This window comes from Mauremys mutica, unplaced genomic scaffold (assembly GCF_020497125.1).
Source record: "Mauremys mutica isolate MM-2020 ecotype Southern unplaced genomic scaffold, ASM2049712v1 000503F_np12_obj, whole genome shotgun sequence".
NCBI classification, from domain to species: Eukaryota; Metazoa; Chordata; order Testudines; family Geoemydidae; genus Mauremys; species Mauremys mutica.
The window spans coordinates 52,065-76,150 of NW_025422982.1; the positions used below are offsets into that span (position 1 = coordinate 52,065).

At 69.4% G+C, this 24,086-nt stretch overlaps 1 protein-coding gene across 2 annotated transcripts in view; it reads right to left on the minus strand.

Annotated features, from left to right (window-relative positions):
• Positions 1-2,058: 2,058 nt before the first annotated feature.
• Positions 2,059-24,086, minus strand: part of LOC123357305 (plasma membrane calcium-transporting ATPase 3) — a 53,318-nt gene continuing 31,290 nt past the window's right edge. The window contains exons 11-23 of one of the 2 annotated variants that reach the window (XM_045000587.1): positions 23,406-23,648; positions 18,374-18,612; positions 17,644-17,878; positions 16,807-16,986; positions 16,137-16,224; positions 15,812-15,918; positions 15,335-15,526; positions 14,667-14,880; positions 13,940-14,151; positions 13,397-13,504; positions 12,640-12,822; positions 9,503-9,616; positions 2,059-3,186 (exon numbers count right to left, since the gene is read on the minus strand). In XM_045000587.1, coding sequence (XP_044856522.1) covers positions 2,914-3,186; positions 9,503-9,616; positions 12,640-12,822; positions 13,397-13,504; positions 13,940-14,151; positions 14,667-14,880; positions 15,335-15,526; positions 15,812-15,918; positions 16,137-16,224; positions 16,807-16,986; positions 17,644-17,878; positions 18,374-18,612; positions 23,406-23,648 — 2,388 coding nt within the window. In that variant the 3' untranslated portion in view covers positions 2,059-2,913. Of the gene's footprint in view, positions 3,187-9,459; positions 9,617-12,639; positions 12,823-13,396; positions 13,505-13,939; positions 14,152-14,666; positions 14,881-15,334; positions 15,527-15,811; positions 15,919-16,136; positions 16,225-16,806; positions 16,987-17,643; positions 17,879-18,373; positions 18,613-23,405; positions 23,649-24,086 lie in introns of both variants that reach the window. The other variant, XM_045000586.1, reaches the window with a different exon arrangement.

Below are 24,086 nucleotides of genomic sequence, written 5' to 3' on the forward strand. Positions count from 1 at the left end.
CCCCTGCCCCATTCCCACCCCCCTGAGCCAGCCAGTCCCTGCCCTGGGGCCAGATCGGAGCCGGCGCCCCCAGAGGGGACAGGCCCCTGCCCCATTCCCCATCCCCCTGAGCCAGCCAGTCTCCACCCTGGGGCCAGATCGGAGCCGGTGCCCCCTCAAGGGGAAAGACCCCAGGCCCCATTCCCAGCCCCCTGAGCCAGCCAGTCCCTGCCCTGGGGCCAGATCGGAGCCGGCGCCCCCAGAGGGGACAGGCCCCAGGCCCCATTCCCCATCCCCCTGAGCCAGCCAGTCTCCGCCCTGGGGCCAGATCGGAGCCGGTGCCCCCAGAGGGGACAGGCCCCAGGCCCCATTCCCCACCCCCCTGAGCCAGCCAGTCTCCGCCCTGGGGCCAGATCGGAGCCGGTGCCCCCTAGAGGGGACAGGCCCCTGCCCCATTCCCACCCCCCTAAGCCAGCCAGTCCCTGCCCTGGGGCCAGATCGGAGCCGGTGCCCCCAGAGGGGACAGGCCCCTGCCCCATTCCCACCCCCCTAAGCCAGCCAGTCCCTGCCCTGGGGCCAGATCGGAGCCGGTGCCCCCAGAGGGGACAGGCTCCTGCCCCATTCCCCACCCCCCTAAGCCAGCCAGTCCCTGCCCTGGGGCCAGATCGGAGCTGGCACCCCCGAGGGTAAAGACCCCAGGCCCCATTCCCTGCCCGTTCCCCAGCTGTGGAAGCAGAGTGCTAGTTGCCTTCTGGGTGGCCTGTCCCACGGCCGTTCCCCTCGTTGCCCGTGCTCCTCCCGCGGGCTGGCTGCGCCTCGAGAAGGCCATCGGCCCCGAGCACCGTGCCAGCTCCGAGCCGCCAGGCCGCACACTCCAAAGCGCCACATTCCGCGTGGACCCGGGGCTCCTCTTCGTCCTGCTCCGGCGAGTAAAGCTGGGCCTGGGAACCAGCTGTGACCGGGTGGTTCTTTGGGCTTTGCCCCGGCACCCATTTCGCTTGCTGATGCCTGGGCCCGTGGAACGGTGCTGGGGCGCAACGGGGGCGTCGGTATAATCCCCACAGCCATGAGGCTGGTGGTGGGGGGGCCCCACACGTGTACCCGACTCTGCCTGAGTTTGCGGAGAGCCTGCATCACCCTCGTCTTACGGCTCCCCCCCCCGCCCCCCCGCAGGAGGAGAAAGGCGGCCGGGAGGGGTATTTTAGTAATTTTTAATAATATGAACAAACGTGATCGAGCCATTCAGTTGGGTTATATGCTTTGATCCGGAAATGGGCATGGGCGGGGGTGGTCACAATTTCAGTCCGAAATCCGCCCCCACACTGGGGAAGGGGGGGCACCCATAGAAACCTTGAATTGATTTTTGTTCCTTAAAAAACCCAAAACCATCTGTGTGTGTCCCCGGCCAAACCAGAGCGGCTCCTCCGCGTGGGCGTGGTTAGACCCGGCGCGGTTCTCACGGCTGAAAAGTGAGCGGGGAGTGGGGGGGGTTAACGGTTGGTTTGTTTTAAATATAGATCTATATATTCAGCCCCCCCCCCCGCCCATCAATATATCTACAATATTGAATGCGAACAAGCTGGCTGGCCGGAGGTGAGATTTCCTGCATTCGGCCCCCGGGGAGGCGAGGGGCTGGGCTGGGGGGGTACCCTTAGCCAGAAGGCTTTGGAGAGTGCTGGCGCTGGTGGTTGGACGCAGGCTTAGGTGTGGAAACAGAACAGGGGCCTCACAGGAAATATGGGACCCCCCCCACTCCTGCCTCCCACAGGGGGCTTTTGAGGATTGTGGCAGAAGGGGAAATTGAGGCAGCAGCAGCTACTTGCCCTGCCAGAGCCAAGGGTGGAACCCAGACATCCTGGCTCCCAAGCCCCCCTACTCTAACCACTAGACCCCACTTCCCTCCCAGAGCCAGGGAGAGAACTCAGGAGTCCTGGCTCCCAGACCCCCCTGCTCTAACCACCAACCCCCACTCCCCTCCCAGAGACGGGGAGAGAACCCAGCAGTCCTGCCTCCTAGACCCCCCTGCTGTAACCCACGAGCCCCCACTCCCCTCCCAGAGCCGGGGAGAGAACTCAGGAGTCCTGGCTCCCAGCGCCTCCTGCTCTAACCACCAGCCCCCACTCCCCTCCCAAAGTGGGGGAGAGAACCCAGGAGTCCGGGCTCCCAGCCTCAGGGGGGGGAGCTGAAGGTCCATAGGTAACACCTGAGGGCCAGCCCTAGCTGGTGTGAATGGGGCAGCTCCATCCACCCCCAAGGGCAGCTGAGGGGCTGCTCCTGTGCCACCCCCAATCTCCATGGGGACTGGTGGGTGCCCCGAAGAGGCGGGGGGGGCCTGGGCGCCGGGCAGTGCCGCCGGAGGGGTGTTGGGAACCAGAGCGGATGCCCCTCCCACGCTGTAGCGTCCCCTCCCCAGCAGTACTTGGGGGCGGGGGGGGGCTGCCTCTCACCCTGTATCTGCGCAGCACCCGGCGGGACGGGCGTCTCCCATCTGGCTCGGGGGGGTGACGCAGCGCAGCGGGGGCCCTGCTCGTGGTTGGGGGGCCGGGCAGGGTCCAGTGGGACAGGCCCCGATCCCCAGGCCCTTGTTACACAGCGGCTCCAGCGCCCGACGACTAAAAAGCAGCCAAAGAACCCGCCCCGCCCGCTGCCCAGCGCCTGGGCTGCCATGGGCCCGGGGGTGCTGGATGGGGGCCGGCATGCGCCGGGAGACAGGCCGTCGGTATGGTATAGAGTGAGGCTCTGGAGCGGTAACTGGGCCCTCGCCCCGCCCGCGGCGGGCCCTTCCCGGCCGGCGCTGGCCCCACAAGGAGTCTGCGGGCCCCGGGGCGCAGGCCTGGGCTGGGCGTGGGGCTCCCCACAGAAACGGGGGTGGCTCCCAGCCCCAGCTCGGCGCGGCCGAAGGAGCCGGTGGACTGGCCGCCCCGGCCGGCGGCGTCAGAGGGAGGTCTCCATGCTGTGCAGCGGGCTGGCGCAGGGAGCCGGCTTGGAGCCCTCGGCGCGGTGGCTGGCGTTGTTGTTGGTGTTGGGGGGGGGCCGGCGGGCGGCCTCGCTCTCCTCCACGTCGGTGTCGTCGATCAGGGGGATGTTGTGGGTGTAGTCGTTGAGCAGGAACTCCGGGGGGGCCATGAACTGGTGGATCGAGGTCTTGGAGTCCGGCTTCTCCAGGCCCTCGTAGAGCGAGCTACGGAACGCCTTCACCACGCGGATCTGGGCGCCGGGGGCAAAGCGGGGGAAAGCCGGGTGAGTCCTCGGTGCCAAGCCAGGCGACGGGGCGACTAGTGCTCCAGACGAGAACCCAGGAGTCCTGGCTCCCAGCCCCCCCTGCTCTAACCACCAGCCCCCACCCCCCTCCCAGAGCTAGGAGAGAACCCAGGAGTCCTGGCTCCCAGCCCCACCTGCTCTAACCACCAGCCCCCACCCCCCTCCCAGAGCTGGGAGAGAACCCAGGAGTCCTGGCTCCCAGCCCCCCCCTGCTCTAACCACCAGCCCCCACCCCCCTCCCAGAGCTGGGAGAGAACCCAGGAGTCCTGGCTCCCAGCCCCCCTCTGCTCTAACCACCAGCCCCCACCCCCCTCCCAGAGCTGGGAGAGAACCCAGGAGTCCTGGCTCCCAGCCCCACCTGCTCTAACCCACCAGCCCCCACCCCCCTCCCAGAGCTGGTAGAGAACCCAGGAGTCCTGGCTCCCCGCCCCCCCCTGCTCTAACCACCAGCCCCCACCCCCCTCCCAGAGCTAGGAGAGAACCCAGGAGTCCTGGCTCCCAGCCCCCCCCCCCCGCTCTAACCCACCAGCCCCCACTCCCCTCCCACAGCTGGGGGGAAAACCCAGGAGTCCTGGCTCCCAGCCCCACCTGCTCTAACCCCCAGCCCCCACCCCCCTCCCCCCTCCCAGAGCTGGCAGAGAACCCAGGACTCCTGGCCCCCAGCCCTGAGAATGCACAATTACCTCTAGCGTGATCTCTCTGTCCACCCCTTGTTCTGCACCCTCTGTATCTAACCCCAAACACGCCCCTGTGCAGCCACCCACCCCATAGACGCCCCGTCTGTATCTATCCTACCCCATCCATCCCCCGCTCTGTCCTACCCCACATCCATCCATCCACCCACCCCATAGACGCCCCGTCTGTATCTATCCTACCCCATCCATCCCCCGCTCTCTGTCCTACCCCACATCCATCCATCCACCCACCCCATAGACGCCCCGTCTGTATCTATCCTACCCCATCCATCCCCCGCTCTCTGTCCTACCCCACATCCATCCATCCACCCACCCCATAGACGCCCCGTCTGTATCTATCCTACCCCATCCATCCCCCGCTCTCTGTCCTACCCCACATCCATCCATCCACCCACCCCATAGACGCCCCATCTGTATCTATCCTACCCCATCCATCCCCTGCTGTGTCCTACCCCACATCCACCCACCCACCCCATAGACGCCCCGTCTGTATCTATCCTACCCCATCCATCCCCTGCTCTGTCCTACCCCACATCCATCCACCCACCCACCCCATAGACGCCCCCTTCTGTATCTATCCTACCCCATCCATCCCCTGCTCTGTCCTACCCCACATCCATCCATCCACCCACCCCATAGACGCCCCGTCTGTATCTATCCTACCCCATCCATCCCCCGCTCTGTCCTACCCCACATCCATCCATCCACCCACCCCATAGACGCCCCGTCTGTATCTATCCTACCCCATCCATCCCCCGCTCTCTGTCCTACCCCACATCCATCCATCCACCCACCCCATAGACGCCCCGTCTGTATCTATCCTACCCCATCCATCCCCCGCTCTCTGTCCTACCCCACATCCATCCATCCACCCACCCCATAGACGCCCCGTCTGTATCTATCCTACCCCATCCATCCCCCGCTCTCTGTCCTACCCCACATCCATCCATCCACCCACCCCATAGACGCCCCATCTGTATCTATCCTACCCCATCCATCCCCTGCTGTGTCCTACCCCACATCCACCCACCCACCCCATAGACGCCCCGTCTGTATCTATCCTACCCCATCCATCCCCTGCTCTGTCCTACCCCACATCCATCCACCCACCCACCCCATAGACGCCCCCTTCTGTATCTATCCTACCCCATCCATCCCCTGCTCTGTCCTACCCCACATCCATCCATCCACCCACCCCATAGACGCCCCGTCTGTATCTATCCTACCCCATCCATCCCCCGCTCTCTGTCCTACCCCACATCCATCCACCCACCCCATAGACGCCCCGTCTGTATCTATCCTACCCCATCCATCCCCCGCTCTCTGTCCTACCCCACATCCATCCACCCACCCACCCCATAGACGCCCCGTCTGTATCTATCCTACCCCATCCATCCCCTGCTCTGTCCTACCCCACATCCATCCATCCACCCACCCCATAGACGCCCCGTCTGTATCTATCCTACCCCATCCATCCCCTGCTCTCTGTCCTACCCCACATCCATCCATCCACCCACCCCATAGACGCCCTGTCTGTATCTATCCTACCCCATCCATCCCCTGCTCTGTCCTACCCCACATCCATCCACCCACCCCATAGACGCCCCGTCTGTATCTATCCTACCCCATCCATCCCCTGCTCTCTGTCCTACCCCACATCCATCCACCCACCCACCCCATAGACACCCCATCTGTATCTATCCTACCCCATCCATCCCCCGCTCTCTGTCCTACCCCACATCCATCCATCCACCCATCCCATAGACGCTCCGTCTGTATCTATCCTACCCCATCCATCCCCTGCTCTGTCCTACCCCACATCCATCCACCCACCCACCCCATAGACGCCCCCTGTGCCTGGCCGTGCCCCCCACAAAGAACAGGAGTGAGCCCAGCCTGCGGATAGTGCCCACGGGCCGTACGCTGCAACAGAGGGGATGGGGGGGGTGGAATGAGCATCGATTGGACACAAAGAAAGCGCAGCAACAGAAAAGTGGAAGCGCCTGTTTTCTGGGTTCAAGATCCCCGGCCCCCTGGGTTCTCAATGGCCCCCGCAGGCAGGGGAGGGGTGTTTACAGCCTCCCCACCCTTTGCTGGGCTCTTTCAACGCCCATTAACCCTGCCCCCCTCCCACGAGGTCAATGGGCCATCGCCCCATGGGGTCAGTGGGGCCAGAGCCCCAGGGGGGGTAAAGCACCGTCCCCGTTACACCTCCCACCCCTCGTGTGGGGCAGGGGTTGCCCCATTTGGGAGCTGTCACACCCGGGGGAGGGGGGGGCACAGGCTGGGCATGGGGGGGGCCCTGCACTTGTTTCGGGCTGTGCCAAACTCAGCCCTGGGGTGGGTCCCTCTGCCGCGGCTGTGCAGTGCATTGTGGGTAGGGCCTGCGCCCAGCCAGGGGACGGGGCGGCCCCCCCCCCGGGAGACAGCGCATGCTAGAGCGGGACGCCCCCCCCCCCCGGCCAGCAGGACCCAGCGCCAGGCCAAGCTGCTCGCGCTGGAGCAGGGGGGTTGCAAGCAGAACAGGGCCCTGACCCCCCACCCCACTAGCCGCCCTGGGAAGGGGGCTGCGCTCACGGGCTGGGAACTAGGGAGGCAGTGTGTGTGTGGCGGGGGCTGGGCGGGGGAGCGGGAGCCAGGACTCCTGGGTTCATTCCCCCGCTGGGGAAGAAGACTGGTGGGTCAAGTGTGTGGGACTCCTGGGTTCCATCCCCGCCTCTGTCCCATTCTCCACTCTCAACCCCCCTCTGTCGGGGGCGGGGCTGACCCATCCCCTCTCTGAGCTCTGTGGGGCAGGGCCCAGCCCCCTGCCACCCACCGCAGCCGGCCGGGTTTTTGGCAGCGCTGCCCCCTCGCCAAGCCGTGCCCAAGCCGAGCACAACAGGGCGCCCTGGGCGGGCAGAGCAGGAGGCCTCGCTCCCGGGCTGCCGTGGGGGGCAGGCGAGAGTGCGGGAAACGTTCGGGGCTTCACGCCCACCCTTGCCGGCTCTGAACGGGAGCCGGGGCCTCCAGGCCACGCACCCCACCCCACCCCCGGGGCAGCCAGTGAAGAGGTGCCGGGGGGGCGGTTAAAGAGGCTGGGACAGCAAATAGAGCCCAGTCCCCCCCTCCCGTTCTGGCTGGGGGGTGTCGGGATTGGGTCCCTGCAGAGGCAAAGGGGGGGAGGCGGAGTGGGAGAAAAGGGGGGCAGAGGTGGGGTGGACGTGGGCAATGAGGCGGGACTCTCCGCAGCTGTGCACTAGGTGGATGCCCCCCCCCGCCCCCCAGTGACCCCGGCTCACAAAAGCGGCTCAGAGGGAGGCTGGTTTGGGAGGCTGGAGGCTCAGGGCTCCTAGCTTGGGCTGGCTGCTGGGGCACATTGCCTCAGTTCCCCCCTCCGTCTATTCACCCCGTGAGCTCTGCGGGGCAGGGCCCCTGAGCGGGGGCAGGAGTGGGGGTGTCTCTAGGGGCCAGTGTGACAGAGGCTCCCGATCTCGGGGGGGGAGGGGGGGGTCCTGTGCCGCTCCTGGCACGAGAGGGGCTCTGCGGCCTCCTCCCATCGCTACGGGGTCAGGTTGGCGCTAGCAGCCCGGGTGTGGGGGATCTCTCACCCCTGGCCGTGAGCAGAAAGCAAAGTCAAGGATGGGATGGGGGTGGTCGGGGGATGAGGTGTGATTGAAGGACAGCCCCCCTCCCCCCCCCCAACACTCAAAAAGCACCAGACTCCTGGCGGCCAGACAAGTGGCTCCGTCCCGGCTCCTCGTGGCAGCTGGAAGGGGGGGAAAACGGGGCTTGAGGTGGAAGGATAGTGGGGGGGGGGGCAGGGATGGGAGGAGCGTCGGGGGTGACGGTTTTGAAAGGGGGGGGCGTCCCGGGAGGAAGGGGGGGCAGCTCGCTGCCAAGCGGGCCCTGGGAATGGGCAAGCACAGGGGTGTGTATTTGTCGGGGGGGGTGGCAGCTCCCGCCCCCCCAGATACGGAGTCTCCCGGTCTGGCCAGTGGAGCCAATGCCCCTGCCCTTGTCTCGAGGGCGGGGGCCGTGCAGCGCCCTGTGTGACGGGGGGTCCCCCATCCTGGTGTGGCCGGGACCGCGCTGTGCTAGGTGCTGCACGTGCGCCTGGGAGAGCTTCCGCTCAGAACCCCACCACCTTGGCCACCCTCAGTCCCCACCCGGCTTGACCCACTGCGTAATTTACGAAGGGCCGGATCTGAATTGACATTACTTTGAGCCTCGCCTGGGACGGGGGAAATTACACCCAATCCCCACCCCCTTCTTATATTCTGGAGGGGCCGGGGTGGGGGAAAGGTTCAGATTCGGTTTCCAATGGCTCCTGAAATGACCCTGCCAGGCCGCCCGGCCGCTGATCGGTTCCTAAAAGAAATCCAGCCTTTGCCACGACCCCGCTGGGCGCCATCGGGGGGGAGGGATGCGCCAGGACGGGGCGGGGCGGGGGGGTGGGGCAGAGGCGAACGAGACCCAGAGCTGTGTGGAGAGAAAAAGCAGCTAGAGAGAGAGAGAGATTGGGAAAAAAGACTCGCCAGCCAAAAGGGGGAGGGGTCCTGCGCGAGGGTTCCCCTGCCGGGACCGGGGCGCCAGACGCAAACGGACGACACCCGGCCACACGAGAAGGCACCAAGAGTCCGGCCCAAGCAAATCCCACATACCCCCCTGGAGGGATTTCTGCCACCCAGGACGCCGGGGTTCCGCCCCGGGGGAGGGAGCGACAGGCCCCGCCTACCTCGCCATGCGCTTCTCAGAGGAGGAGAAAGGAAGTTTATCGGGGGAGGGAGCGCCCCAGATTTTGAGGGAGGCTGGGGGAGAGGGGGGCTGAGCGGCCCATGCAGGCCCATCTAGCCCGGTATCCCGCCTGCCCCCATCTCAGAGGAGAGGACTAGAGACCACCCCCGTCTGAGTGCAACCCCGGCTAACCTAGCCCCCCGGGAGACCGGAATTCCTGATCTGGTTTCTCTAACCCACTCATGCCCCAGTAGCCCATTGATAAGCTTGGCTCATGTGAAGTGAGTCACTCCAGATTCACACCAGGTCAGAATCCGATTCACGGGTGTGTTCGGCAGTAGAATCTGGCCTGTTTGGGGGTCCCCAAGGGGCCAGGGCAGCATGGAGGTCTCTGACCTCCCCCCACTCCCAAACGGGCAGGCACAGAAACACGGAGAAAAGGACACGGACACAAACACCGACCGCGAATGGGGCCAGATCCCCAGCTGGCGTCAACCGTTCCATTTCAGCGGGGGAAGCCACCCCCGAGGGACAGAAGAGGGAGCCAGTAAAGGGGTGTGGGGCAGGGCGGGGGTCTTGAATCAACCGGCTAAAGGCAAAAGAGAGAAAGTGACCGTATGGCTTTAGGAAATGGAAATCCGGCTCGCCTGAGGTCGGGCAGAGAGCAGAGAGAGAACTGAAAAAAATAGAGAGGAGACCAGCAGTGAGCATGGGGGAGCTGGGGCGGGGGGGAGGAGGGGGGACGTTAAATCTGTCTGGTTTTGTTGTTCAAAAGCACACAAGCAGTAAGAGCAAAACGGTCACTCACTCCCGATGGTGGCAGAAGTGGGATTGCCAGCGGAGAGAATTACGTGAGTAGGGGTAGAAAGATTGGTTACTTCGTGCAGCTGGCTGAGGACCGAGGAGCGGCGCCGCACGGCCCCCTGAAAGGAGCCGCTTCTCTTGAAGGTGCTAACTACTTCCATCTACGAGAGAGAAAATGAGATACACAGAGACGTCGTCCACGCGTGGCACTGAGCATCGGGGGGGACAGCTGCAGAGATCTGGGGGGGCTTTAACAAAAAGCCCACGTCGCCGGCTGGGGTCGAGGGGATCTCGGCTTGGGGTTAAACCAACAAACCCGGCTCCAATCAGCTGGTGGCGGTGGAGAAACGCGTGGGAACGGGGCGCCCACCAGCGGCTCGGGAAGGGGCTGCAGAAGGAGCGGCCCCGTTTCCCAGCCACGCTTATGATTTGGGGGGGTTCCCCCTCCCCCAAGCCTATGGCTGGAGCCGAGGAGGCTGGGGAACCGGAGGGGGGGGGCGTGTGTCCATTGACGGCGGCTGGCTTGTGCAGAGCTTCCTGCTGGCTAAGGGACCGTGGGACCATCTGTCGGTAGAGAAACGTCCCAGCGTGATTTACACTGCGAATCCCCTTGGCGTTACGCAGCGGCCCCCTCGGGCCAGCCTGGTTCGACCGGCGGCTGCTGGCCCACGGGGAGGCTGCCCCCAGGCTCAGGGCCGGGCGACTGCCCGTGGGGAGGGGTGCCCTGTGGCTGCCGGCGAGGGTCAGAAAGTGTTGCCGGCTGGCAGGGGAGAGCTGCATGGGGGGGACCCTGATTTCTGGGAGCCAGGACTCCTGGGTTCTCTCCCGGCTCAGGGAGGGCAGTGGGACCCAGCAGTCAGAGCAGGGGGCTGGGTGGGTGCAGGGATGCACAGACGAGCGTCTCTCTGTCCTAGCACCACAAGCCGGGCTCTGCCCCTCACGTTAAGAAAGGAAGGAAACAGGTTACGAGTCGCCACGTCCCAAGAGATGCCGGCTGCAATCAGAAGGCAGGTTAGTAACCCAGGTCCTCTGAGGAGAGGCCCCGTACGCGGCCTCCTGCCCTCGCCCAGCCCCTGACCCCGGATTGCCGGAGCTCGGGTCACACCCTACACCGGCCGCGCTCACTCAGCTCTCCAGAGCCCAGAGCTGGGCCCAGAACGGGAGCCGGGGCTTTCCCTCGCCACCGAAAAATTCCAGGCAAGTTTCCCCCCCCGTTTTCCACAACATTTTCTGAGGAAAATTTCAACTTCTCCTGTTGCTGTAAGAAAGGGGGATTGGCAGAAAAATACAAACGTTCAGCCCCTATTTCAAAAACTGCTCAGTTTGGTGACTGAAAACGGGATCATTTGGGCCATAAACGGCCAAAAGTGGAGTGTTTGGGGCTGAAACCCCAATATTTTGGTCTGAAAATGACCCAAACTGTAATTTTTGGCCAAAACCAGTATTTTGGATGGAAAAAAATATATTTTCATCAACCATTTTTGGTTGAAAACTTCTGAAAACTGGATATTTTTGACCAAAAATGGCCCAAACCAATGTGTGTTTGACCAAAAACTGCATTTTTGGTCTGAAAACCAATTATTGTCATTCCAAAATGTGCCCGAACCAGAATGTGTCTGACCAAAGCCACATATCTGTGGCCCCCAAATGGCTGAAAACTGCCTTGTTTCACTCCAGCATTGAGTATTTTGTGCCCAAAATCGAAACATTTTTCAGGCCAAACCTATTCTTTTCCCCAGCAACCAAACAATTTGAATTTTTCCCACTGAAAACCTTAGGGGTCCGTCTCCGAAACAAAATCCTTGTTTTGTAGAAAACACTGGAGGAATCGTCTACCATTCGCCGATATTCCTCAGCTTTCTCCGATCGCATCTGCTGACCTCCTGCCTGGGGAATTCCTTCCAGCTCCCAAACAAGGATGCCCGGGGATGGCCCCAGGGTGAATTGGGCTGTCACCCCCTTAAGAACTGGCACCTTATAGCCAGCCACAGTCAGTCCGGCTCCCTCTCCCGCGTCCAAAATAACCTTAACTCTGCCCACTCCCCACACCCTGGGGTCAGAGGTGCATGATGGAGTGCAGTGGGCTCAGGAGGGGGCCATGCAGAGGGAAGAGTTAAGGTTTGGGGCAGGGGAAATCACATCTCCCGTCTGGGGCTCATTCGGCTACAGGGCCAGGGCTGAAATCCATCCCCCTAAGGCAGGGGTCCCCAACGCGGTGCCCGTGGGTGCCATGGCGCCCGCCGGGGCATGTAAGTGTGCCCGCATCCTGGCCAGCGGACGAGCATCCGCTGAAATGCCGCTGACAAGCTGCGTCATCCACAGGCATCGATGCCGAAATGCCGCCAATTTTCAGCGGTATTTCAGCGGCGACGCCTATTGACGTTACCGCTTGTCGGCGGAATTTCGGCGGATGCTCGTCTGCCGCCACGGTCCTCCCCGGCTTGTCATCTGGCGCCCACCAGACGAAAAAGCTTGGGGAGCACTGCGCTAGGGTATAAGGTCTGTGCAGAGCCCGACTAGGGGGCACTACGGGACTACACATAAAGGATGGTTGGAGAAAAACTCTCTGGGCAGAGGGAGGGTCAAATGACAGCAAAACCCCCGGGGTCCTGGCTCCTCACCAGCCATGCCTGAGTTTGCAGAGAGCCTGATCCAATCACTCAGAGTGGGGGAGCTGCCCCATTCACCTCACTAGGGTGCAAACACCGATGCCCAGTGCCCGCAAGTTAGAGGGGGCAGGTTATGAACTGGGCGACAAGAAACACCCCATTCTGGTGTCCTGAGAAGCCTCCCCACCCACCAATGGCTAATACCACGGGTGCCCATCTTGCCCGGTTTCCTGCCTGCTGCCCCAGATCAGACTCAGGACATCTGGGTCTCCTATTGGTTTGAGCGGGAATTGAAGGTGGAAGCAACAGGGCCATGAGCCAAGTGGCCACTGGCTCCCCTGCTCGGGGTTAGGAGATTCCTGGCCGTCTCTCCTCCCGTCATCTCTAGGCACAAAAGCAAAAAGGGGAGCGGGGAAGGGGGAAGGTGGGAAGGGGAGGGGGCGAGCTTGTTACACGTTGGTGGGGAAAGTGGGATCCCACATTCCAGGCATGAGCGTGAAGGGGCGTGGAGGGGAGATCAGAAAGGGAGGCGGATTAATGCGTTGGTGGGGGCAGTGGGATACCCCGGGCCCTACCTGGGTCTGGATGCGGTTGAGGCCGCGGAACCAGAGGATCTGGCCTCGGCGCAGCTCCCGCTCGGCGTGGTCTATCTCCTCCTCGTCCTCCGCCATCTCCTCGTCCGTGATCTCGTCCTTGCTGGGACCGTGCCCTGCCTCCTTCAGGCATTTCAGGTGGCTGGTGGGGACGGTGGCGATCACCTGCAGGGGCAGTCAGAGAAGGGGTTAAACCCACCCCCAGGAGCACACAGAACCCTGAACCCCTTCCCCTCCCAGTCACCATCCTGGAGCCAGGGAGAGACCCCAGGAGTCCTGGCTCCCAGCCCCCAAGCTCTGTCCAACTCTGGCTGACGTCTATGACTCCACACACGGTGAGCACCCTACTGAAAGCCTCAGCTCCGCTGCCGGCGAGTCACTGAACGGACAATGGGTGCCGTGATGTATGAACCCGGACGCCTGGGTTCCCTCCCCAGCTCTGGGAGGGGAGTGGGGGCTGGTGGGTTAGAGCAGGGGGGGCTGGGAGCCAGGACTCCTGGGTTCGCTCCCCGGCTGTGGGAGGGGAGTGGGGGCTGGTGGTTACAGCGGGGGGGGGGGGGGGGGGGGGGGGGCCAGGACTCCTGGGTTCTCTCCCGGCTCTGGGAGGGGAGCGGGGGCTGGTGGGTTAGAGCAGGGGGGGCTGGGAGCCAGGACTCCTGGGTTCGCTCCCCGGTTGTGGGAGGGGCGGGGGGAGGGAGCGGGGGAGCCGGGCGCTAGGGAGGCGGGTCGGGCTGCTCACCTGTCCCCACACGAGCTCGCCGACGCCCACGAAGAGGCACCAGAGCCATTGCTCGGCGTTGAGGGGCGAGCAGCTGAACGGCTTCCCCCCGAACTGCACGATGACGATCTGCAGGGAAAGGAGATGGGGGCTGAGCTGGGGAACAGCCTGGGACAGCTGGGCCGAGCCTTGGACAGGGCCCGTGCAGCGCCTGGCCCGGCCGCGCTCTGGCCCGGGGGGGGCAGGGTCTGTGCAGCGCCTGGCGCGGCAGCGCTCTGGCCCGGGGGGGGGCAGGGTCTGTGCAGCGCCTGGCGCGGCCGCGTTCTGGCCCGGGGGGGGGGCAGGGTCTGTGCAGCGCCTGGCGCGGCCGCGCTCTGGCCCGGGGGGGGGCAGGGTCTGTGCAGCGCCCGGCGCGGCCACGCTCTGGCCCGGGCGGGGGCAGGGTCCGTGGAGCGCCTGGCGCGGCCGCGCTTTGAGTCGGGGGGGCAGGGCCACGCTCTGGGTCGGGGCGGGGGGGGCAGGGCTGCACCCTGGCCCGGGGAGTCTGCCCGGCCCCCCAGGTACCTGGATGCCGAAGGTGCCCAGGACGATGGCGCAGAAGATGGGGTTCCCGAAGACGCCCTGGAAGACGTTCCGCTCGCCGTGGATCTTGCGGGCGTTGACCTCGTTGAAAAGCTGCATCAGGACGAAGGTGTTGAAGATGATGGTGTAATGCTCCGACGGGGGCGCGTGCAGGGGGGCGTTCCGCCCGCTGTCGATGTCGAAGATCATCTCCCCTGGGGGAGGGCAGGACGGGGCGTCAGGGGCAGACCCAGAGACCCCTGCTCCCCCGGCAGCCCTGGCACCCCCCCAGCCCCCCACGGGCCCGTCTGTCCCGGCATCCCACCTCCCCCTCCCCCATGGGCCCCTCCGCCCTGGCACCCCCCCAGCCCCCCATGGGCCCGTCTGTCCCGGCATCCCACCTCCCCCTCCCCCATGGGCCCCCCCAGCCCGGCTCCCCCCCCAGCCCGCCTCCCCCCCCCGCCCGCCCGCCCCCCCCCACCCCGGCGCCGCCCCCCGCAGGCCCGGCCCCCCCCCCCGCCCGGCTCCCCCCCCCGCAGGCCCGGCCCCCCCCCAGCCCGGCTCCCCCCCCCGCAGGCCCGGCTCCCCCCCCAGCCCGGCTCCCCCCCCGCAGGCCCGGCCCCCCCGAGCCCGGCTCCCCCCCCCCGCCGGCCCGGCGGCCCCCCCCCCCCCGCGGCCCGGCCCCCCCCCCCCCGCGGCCGGCCCCCCCGCGGCCCGGCCCGGGCGCTACCCGCGAAGAGCAGGCTGAAGATGATGCTCAGCTGGTAGACGCTGTGGCCCAGGATGCTTTTCATCATGGTGCGGGAGATGAGGGGCTTGTTGCGCCCGTAGGGTTTGCGCAGCAGCAGCGACTCGGTGGGCGGCTCCGTGGCCAGCGCCAGGGAGGCGAACGTGTCCATGATGAGATTGACCCAGAGCATCTGCACCGCCTTGAGCGGGGAGTCCTGGGGGGAGGCGGGGGCGGGGTCAGTGCAGGGAGGGGCGGGGCCAGGGCATGGAGGGGGCGGGGCCAGGGCATGGAGGGGGCGGGGCCAGGGCACGGGGGGGGGGTCAGCACAGGGAGGGGCGGGCCCAGGGCATGGAGGGGGCGGGGCCAGGGCACGGGGGTCAGCACAGACAGGGGCGGGGCCAGGGCAAGGAGGGGGCGGGGCCAGGGCATGGAGGGGGCGGGGCCAGGGCACGGGGGGTCAGCACAGAGAGGGGCGGGGCCAGGGCATGGAGGGGGCGGGGCCAGGGCATGGAGGGGGCGGGGCCAGGGTACGGGGGGGTGTCAGCACAGAGGGGGCGGGGCCAGGGCATGGAGGGGGCGGGGCCAGGGTACGAGGGGTGTCAGCACAGAGGGGGCGGGGCCAGGGCATGGGGGGCGGGGCATCCCTCTGTCCACGCCCCCCGCCCCACCTGGGTGATGCAGGCGCCGGTGAAGGCCACCACCACGGCCACCACGTTGACGGTGAGCTGGAACTGCAGGAACTTGGAGATGCTGTCGTACACGTTCCGGCCCCACATCACCGCCTTGACGATGCTGGAGAAGTTGTCGTCGGTCAGGATGATGTCCGAGGCCTCCTTGGCGACGTCGGTGCCCGCGATGCCCTGGGGGGGGGGGACGGCGGGGTCACGGGGGGGGCAGCGGCCCAGGGCCCCCCCAGCGAGGGCAGGGCTGGGAGCTCGGCCGCTCACCCCCTCCCCGGACGGACAGACGGACGGGGGGTGTTGGGGTGGGGACGGACGGGCACGTGCACCAATGCATTGTGGGAAATCCCCTTTCTGGGGCGGGTGGGGGCAGTGTGGGGGAGGCGCAGCTGAAGCGCTTGGGGCTTCGGACACCGGAGGGGCGCTGGAGCTTGCGGGGGGGGGGGGCGCCCAGGGGCATCTCACCATAGCAAAGCCGACGTCGGCCTTCTTGAGCGCCGGCCCGTCATTGGTGCCGTCCCCGGTCACGGCCACGACCTGCCGCTGCTCCCCGATGGTGCTGTCGATGATGCCTGCGGGTGTGGGGGGCTCAGCTGGGGGAGGGGGGCCCATAGCCCCCCCCCGTGCCCCCGGCTCCCCCGCCAGCTCCCCACCCCGCATGGGCCCCCCTCCCCCATGACCCCATCTCGGCCCCCTCCCCCCAGACCCCCAAAGCCCGCTCCTCCCACGGTGCCATAGCCTCACCCCCCCCCACGCCTGCCTGCGGGGCGGGGGGGAGGGGGGTCTGTACCTTTCACCAGGGTGTGTTTGTCAGTGGGGGACGATCGGGCCAGGACCCTCAGCTTGGGCCAGATCTTATCCAGTCGCTCCTGCTCGATCTGGGGGGCAGGGGAAACAGCTGAGACAGCGGCTCATGGAGGGGGACTCTCCCCACAGGGCCACCCCCCAACCCCAAAGGATGAACCCTCCCCCACTGGAGCTAGGGCAGTGGCGGGAGCAGCGGCATTATCCCCCGTGGGGCCGTTATCCCCTGCGCAGCTGGCGGCGGGAGCAGGGCCGTTATCCCCCGCGGGGCCGGGGGCGGGAGTAGGGCCGTTATCCCCCGTGGGGCCGGGGGCGGGAGTGGGGCCGTTATCCCCCGTGGGGCCGGGGGCGTTATCCCCCGCGGGGCCAGGGGCGGGAGCGGGCTGGAGGCGGGAGCAGGGCTGTTATCCCCCGCGGGGCCGGGGGCGGTAGTAGGGCCGTTATCCCCCGTGGGGCCGGGGGCGGGAGTGGGGCCGTTATCCCCCGTGGGGCCGGGGGCGTTATCCCCCGCGGGGCCAGGGGCGGTAGTAGGGCCGTTATCCCCCGTGGGGCCGTTATCCCCCGTGGGGCCAGGGGCGGGAGCAGGGCCGTTATCCCCCGCAGGGCCGTTCTCCCCTGCGCAGCTGGCGGCGGTAGTAGGGCCGTTCTCCCCGTACCTCTCCCTTCTCGTTGCGGATGCGTCGGTTGAACTCCTTCCCCTCCAGGCAGAGAAAGTCCTCCCCGGGCTGGAGGATCCCACACTTGGCGGCGATGGCCCGGGCCGTGTTGATGTTGTCGCCCGTCACCATCCGGACGGTGATCCCGGCCTTCTGGCACTTGCGGATGGCCTCGGGGACCTGGCGCGGAGGAGGACAGCAGGACTGGATGGAACCCAGGAGTCCTGACATCTCTCTAAACCCCTTCCCCTCCCAGAGCCGGGGAGAGAACCCAGGCGTCCTGGCTCCCAGCCCCCCTGCTCTAACCACCAGCCCCCACTCCCCTCCCAGAGCCGGGAGAGAACCCAGGAGTCCTGGCTCCCAGCCCCCCCTGCTCTAACCACCAGCCCCCGCTCCCCTCCCAGAGCCGGGGAGAGAACCCAGGCGTCCTGGCTCCCAGCCCCCCCTGCTCTAACCACCAGCCCCCCTTCCCCTCCCAGAGCCGGGGAGAGAACCCAGGAGTCCTGGCTCCCAGCCCCCCCTGCTCTAACCCACCAGCCCCCACTCCCCTCCCAGAGCCGGGGAGAGAACCCAGGCGTCCGGGCTCCCAGCTCCCCCTGCTCTAACCACCAGCCCCCCCCTCCCCTCCCAGAGCTGGGGAGAGAACCCAGGCGTCCTGGCTCCCAGCCCCCCCTGCTCTAACCACCAGCCCCCCCTCCCCTCCCAGAGCTGGGGAGAGAACCCAGGCGTCCTGGCTCCCAGCTCCCCCTGCTCTAACCACCAGCCCCCCCCTCCCCTCCCAGAGCCGGGGAGAGAACCCAGGAGTCCTGGCTCCCGCCCCCACAGAGCCGGCGGTACCTCGGGCCGGACGGGGTCCTCGATGCCGACCACGGCGATGCAGGTGAGCTCCCCCACGATGTCGTTCTCGTTGTCCCAGTCGGGCTCCGGGCCGGCAGCGAAGTCCCGGAAGGCCAGGCAGATGGTGCGCAGCCCCTCGCAGGCCATGGGCTCGATCACCTTCTTCACCATCTCGTCCCGGTCCCGCGGGCGGAAGCTGCGCAGCTCCCCGCTGCTGCTCAGGATGCTGGAGCACCTGGAAGGGGAGTCGCCTGGCTCAGAGCCGGCCCCTCGGGGGCGGGGGGGCTGGGAGTACGGGGCCCCTCGGGGGCGGGGGGGCTGGGAATACGGGGGCTGGGAGTACGGGGCCCCTCGGGGGCGGGGGGGCTGGGAATACGGGGCCCCTCGGGGGCGGGGGGGCTGGGAGTACGGGGCCCCTCGGGGGCGGGGGGGCTGGGAGTACGGGGCCCCTCGGGGGCGGGGGGGGCTGGGAATATGGGGGCTTGGTACACAGGGCCCCTCGGGGGCGGGGGGGCTGGGAGTATGGGGCCCCTCGGGGGCGGGGGGGCTGGGAATACGGGGACTGGGAGTACGGGGCCCCTCGGGGGCTGGGGGGCTGGGAATACGGGGGCTGGGAGTACGGGGCCCCTCGGGGCGGGGGGGGCTGGGTATACGGGGCCCCTCGCCGACAGCAAGGTGCAGCCACCTCTGGGGCAGGGCGCGGGGGCCACTCGCCGCGGCCGGGACTCACTTTTTGAGCAGGATCTCGGAGGCCCCCTTGCTGAAGACGCGGAAGCCGCCCTGGGGCAGGCGGGTGACGGTGCTCATGGACTTGCGGACCGAGTTGAAGGTATAAACCTTGTAGAGCTTCTCCTCCGGCAGCCGGTCGCGCACGGGCTGGTAGTCGCGGCGCAGCTCCAGCACCAAGCCCAGCAGGGCGCACTCCGTCTTGTTGCCCACCTGCCGCGGCAGCCCCCCGTCCTCTGGAGGCTGCGGGGCGACGGGCGTGAGGCCGGCGGGTTCCCCCGGCCCTTCCGCGTCCCCGTCCCGGCCCCCCAGCTCCGCCCTCCCGGCCCCCTCCCAGCCCCCCAGCTCCGCCCTCCCCAGCCCCCCAGCTCCTCCGCGTCCCCCTCCTGGCCCCCCAGCTCCTCCGCGTCCCCCTCCCGGCCCCCCAGCTCCGCCCTCCCCAGCCCCCCAGCTCCTCCGCGTCCCCCTCCTGGCCCCCCAGCTCCTCCGTGTCCCCCTCCCGGCCCCCCAGCTCCGCCCTCCCGGCCCCCCAGCTCCACCGTGTTCCCCTCCCGGCCCCCCAGCTCCGCCCTCCCGGCCCCCCAGCTCCTCCGTGTCCCCCTCCCGGCCCCCCAGCTCCGCCCTCCCGGCTCCCCAGCTCCTCCTCGTCCCCCTCCCGTCACCGCTGCTCCGCCGCGTCCCCCTCCCGGCACCCCAGCTCCGCCCTCCCGGCTCCCCAGCTCCTCCTCGTCCCCCTCCCGGCCCCCCAGCTCCTCCACGTCCCCCTCCCGGCCCCCCAGCTCCGCCCTCCCCGCTCCGCAGCTGCGCCCTCCCGGCACCTCAGCTCCTCCGTGTCCCCCTCCCGGCCCCCCAGCTCCGCCCTCCCGGCCCCCCAGCTCCTCCGTGTTCCCCTACGGGCCCCCCAGCTCCTCCGCGTCCCCCTCCCGGCCCCCCAGCTCCTCCGCGTCCCCCTCCCGGCTCCGCAGCTCCGCCCTCCCGGCCCCCCTGCTCCTCCCTCCCGGCCCCCCAGCTCCTCCGCGTCGCCCTCCCGGCCCCCCAGCTCCTCCGTGTTCCCCTCCCGGCCCCCCAGCTCCTCCGCGTCCCCCTCCCGGCCCCCCAGCTCCTCCCCTTCCCCCTCCCGGCCCCCCAGCTCCTCCGCGTCCCCCTCCCGGCCCCCCAGCTCCTCCCTCCCGGCCCCCCAGCTCCTCCTCGTCCCCCTCCCGGCCCCCCAGCTCCGCCCTCCCGGCCCCCCAGCTCCTCCACGTCCCCCTCCCGGCCCCCCAGCTCCTCCCTCCCGGCCCCCCAGCTCCACCGCGTCCCCCTCCCGGCCCCCCAGCTCCTCCCTCCCGGCCCCCCAGCTCCTCCCCGTCCCCCTCCCGGCCCCCCAGCTCCTCCCTGTCGGCCTCCCGGCCCCCCAGCTCCGCCCTCCCGGCCCCCCAGCTCCTCCACGTCCCCCTCCCGGCCCCCCAGCTCCTCCCTCCCGGCCCCCCAGCTCCACCGCGTCCCCCTCCCGGCCCCTCAGCTCCTCCCTCCCGCCCACCCCGCTCCTCACCGGCGCCCTCACGGCCGCCCAGCTCCTCCACGTCCCCCTCCCGGCCCCCCAGCTCCTCCACGTCCCCCTCCCGGCCCCCCAGCTCCGCCCTCCCGGCCCCCCAGCTCCTCCACGTCCCCCTCCCGGCCCCCCAGCTCCTCCGCGTCCCCCTCCCGGCCCCCCAGCTCCGCCCTCCCGGCTCCCCAGCTCCTCCACGTCCCCCTCCCGGCCCCCCAGCTCCGCCGCGTCCCCCTCCCGGCCCCCCAGCTCCGCCCTCCCGGCTCCCCAGCTCCTCCACGTCCCCCTCCCGGCCCCCCAGCTCCGCCCTCCCGGCCCCCCAGCTCCTCCGTGTGCCCCTCCCGGCCCCCCAGCTCCGCCCTCCCGGCCCCCCAGCTCCTCCCCGTCCCCCTCCCGGCCCCCCAGCTCCTCCGTGTTCCCCTCCCGGCCCCCCAGCTCCTCCCTCCCGTCGCCCCAGCTCCTCTGTGTTCCCCTCCTGGCCCCCCAGCTCCTCCGCGTCCCCCTCCCAGCCCCCCAGCTCCTCCCTCCCGGCCCCCCAGCTCCTCCGCGTCCCCCTCCCGGCCCCCCAGCTCCGCCGCGTCCCCCTCCCCGCCCCCCCGCTCCGCCCTCCCGGCCCCCCAGCTCCTCCATGTTCCCCTCCCAGCCCCCCAGCTCCTCCCTCCCGGCCCCCCAGCTCCTCCGTGTTCCCCTCCTGGCCCCCCAGCTCCTCCACGTCCCCCTCCCGGCCCCCCAGCTCCGCCCTCCCGGCCCCCCAGCTCCTCCGTGTTCCCCTCCTGGCCCCCCAGCTCCCACGCGTCCCCCTCCCGGCCCCCCAGCTCCACCCTCCCGGCCCCCCAGCTCCTCCACGTCCCCCTCCCGGCCCCCAGCTCCGCCCTCCGGCCCCCCAGCTCCTCCCCGTCCCCCTCCCGGCCCCCCAGCTCCTCCGTGTGCCCCTCCCGGCCCCCCAGCTCCTCCTGGTCCCCCCCCCGGCCCCCCAGCTCCTCCCTCCCGGCCCCCCAGCTCCTCCACGTCCCCCTCCCGGCCCCCCAGCTCCTCCCTCCCGGCCCCCCAGCTCCTCCACGTCCCCCTCCCAGCCCCCCAGCTCCGCCCTCCCGGCCCCCCAGCTCCTCCGTGTTCCCCCTCCCGGCCCCCCAGCTCCGCCGCGTCCCCCTCCCAGCCCCCCAGCTCCTCCCTCCCGGCCCCCCAGCTCCTCCGCGTCCCCTCCCCGGCCCCCCCAGCTCCGCCGCGTCCCCTCCCCGGCCCCCCAGCTCCGCCCTCCCGGCCCCCCAGCTCCTCCTCGTTCCACTCCCAGCCCCCCAGCTCCGCCCTCCCGGCCCCCATGCTCCTCCTTGTTCCCCTCCTGGCCCCCCAGCTCCTCCACGTCCCCCTCCCGGCCCCCCAGCTCCGCCCTCCCGGCCCCCCAGCTCCTCCTGGGTCCCCTCCTGGCCCCCCAGCTCCCCTTCGTCCCCCTCCCTGCCCCCCAGCTCTGCCCTCCCGGCCCCCCAGCTCCTCCACGTCCCCCTCCAGGCCCCCCAGCTCCGCCCTCCCGGCCCCCCAGCTCCTCCACGTCCCCCTCCCGGCCCCCCAGCTCCTCCGTGTTCCCCTCCTGGCCCCCCAGCTCCTCCGCGTCCCCCTCCCGGCCCCCCAGCTCCTCCCTCCCGGCCCCCCAGCTCCTCCACGTCCCCCTCCCGGCCCCCCAGCTCCTCCCTCCCGGCCCCCCAGCTCCTCCACGTCCCCCGCCCCGCCCCCCCGCTCCGCCCTCCCGGCTCCCCAGCTCCTCCGTCTACCCCCTCCCGGCCCCCCAGCTCCTCCGTGTTCCCCTCCTGGCCCCCCAGCTCCGCCGCGTCCCCCTCCCGGCCCCCCAGCTCCTCCGCGTTCCCCTCCCGGCCCCCCAGCTCCGCCGCGTCCCCCTCCCGGCCCCCCCAGCTCCTCCGCGTCCCCCTCCCAGCCCCCCAGCACCGCCGCCTCCCCCTCCCGGCCCCCCCGCTCCGCCCTCCCGGCCCCCCAGCTCCTCCGTGTCCCCCTCCCGGCCCCCCAGCTCCTCCCTCCCGGCCCCCCAGCTTCTCCGTGTTCCCCTCCTGGCCCCCCAGCTCCTCTGCGTCCCCCTCCCGGCCCCCCAGCTCCTCCCTCCCCGCCCCCCAGCTCCTCCACGTCCCCCTCCCGGCCCCCCAGCTCCGCCCTCCCGGCCCCCCAGCTCCTCCACGTCCCCCTCCCGGCCCCCCAGCTCCGCCCTCCCGGCCCCCCAGCTCCTCCACATCCCCCTCCCGGCCCCCGAGATCCTCCCTCCCAGCCCACCAGCTCCTCCCGGCCCCCCAGCTCCGCCCTCCCGGCCCCCCAGCTCCTGCGCTTCCCCCTCCCGGCCCCCCAGCTCCTCCGCGTCCCCCTCCCAGCCCCCCAGCTCCGCCCTCCCGGCCCCCCAGCTCCTCCACGTCCCCCTCCCGGCCCCCCAGCTCCTCCCTCCCGGCCCCCCAGCTCCTCCGTGTTCCTCTCCTGGCCCCCCAGCTCCACCGTGTCCCCCTCCCGGCCCCCCAGCTCCGCCCTCCCAGCCCCCCAGCTCCTCCACGTCCCCCTCCCGGCGCCCCAGCTCCGCCCTCCCGGCCCCCCAGCTCCTCCGTGTCCCCCTCCCGGCCCCCCAGCTCCGCCCTCCCGGCCCCCCAGCTCCTGCGCGTCCCCCTGCCGGCCCCCCAGCTCCTCCCTCCCGGCCCCCCAGCTCCTCCGCGTCCCCCTCCCCGCCCCCCAGCTCCGCCCTCCCAGCCCCCCAGCTCCTCCGCATTCCCCGCAGCCCCCCAGCACCTCCTCCGTGTTCCCCCGGGTACCGAGCTCCACTGTGTTCCCCTCCCGGCCCCCCGGCTCCGCCGCGTCCCCCTCCCGGCCCCCCAGCTCCGCCCTCCCCGGCCCCCCAGCTCCACCGCGTCCCCCTCCCGGCCCCCCAGCTCCGCCGTGTCCCCCTCCCGGCCCCCCAGCTCCGACCTCCCAGCCCCCCAGCTCCGCCGCGTCCCCCTCCCGGCCCCCCAGCTCCGCCCTCCCCGGCCCCCCAGCTCCGCCGCGTCCCCCTCCCGGCTCCCCAGCTCCGCCCTCCCCGGCCCCCCAGCTCCTCCGCGTTCCCCCAGGTACCCAGCTCCACTGTGTTCCCCTCCTGGCCCCCCAGCTCCACCACGTTCCCCCCGTCTTTCTCTGGAGGCTGCGGGGCAACGGGCGTCAGGACTGCGGGTTCCCCCCGGCCCTTCCGTGTCCCCCTCCCGGCCCCCCAGCTCCGCCCTCTCCAGCCGCCCAGCTCCGCCGCATCCCCCTCACGGCCCCCCAGCTCCGCCCTCCCCAGCCCCCCCACGTTCACCCTCCAGCCACCCTGAGACTCACCCAGCTGAGGTCCCCCCTCCAGCCTCCCAGCTCTGCTGAATCCCCCTTCGGGGAGGCCCCGGGGGAGGTTCGGAGGGCACCAGGGGAAGATGGATTGGGAGGCTTGGGGTGGGAGGTTCGGGGGCACCCCAGAGAGACGGGGGGGCAGGGGGCTCGCAGGGCCCCCACTCACTAGTATCTTGGTGGTGTAGGCACTGTTGATGGCGATGGCGTGCACCAGCAGGTCGAGGATGCGGGGCGTCAGGCTGCCGGGGTCGGGCGTCTGGCGGTAGTGGGTGTCGCCCAGGTAGGCCTGCACGACCGTCATGCGGTTGGTGGTGAGGGTGCCCGTCTTGTCGGAGCAGATGGCTGTGGCGTTGCCCATGGTTTCGCAGGCGTCCAGGTGCCGCACCAGGTTATTGTCCTTCATCATTTTCTGAAGGGCAGAGAGGACCCCCCCACCCCCGCGTCAGCCTCAGACCTGACCCCGACGCCGGGAGCCAACCGGAGACACCGGGGGCTCTCCAATGTGCTCTCATTATGGGGAGGGAGCCGGTTTCAGCTGTGCCCACTAGGGGGCACTCTCCCGGCACAGAGTCCCCGTGTACCACGTTCCCGGTGCCCACGGGGGCGCTGTGACACAGACCCGGAGCGACCCCCATGGGGCAAACCTCGGGATCCCTCTCTCCTGGAACTCTCTGGGCTCCCCTCCCCACGCCCCCTTCCTTCTGTCTGCTCCTGTGCCCGCCACCCCACAACAGCCCGGCTACATCTGCCGGCTGCATCCTTCAGCACCAGCGATGGACGGGCACAACCCAACAGGGCCGCGCCAGTGCACGGATGGGTATAATCCCAAATGACGTCCATCAGTGGA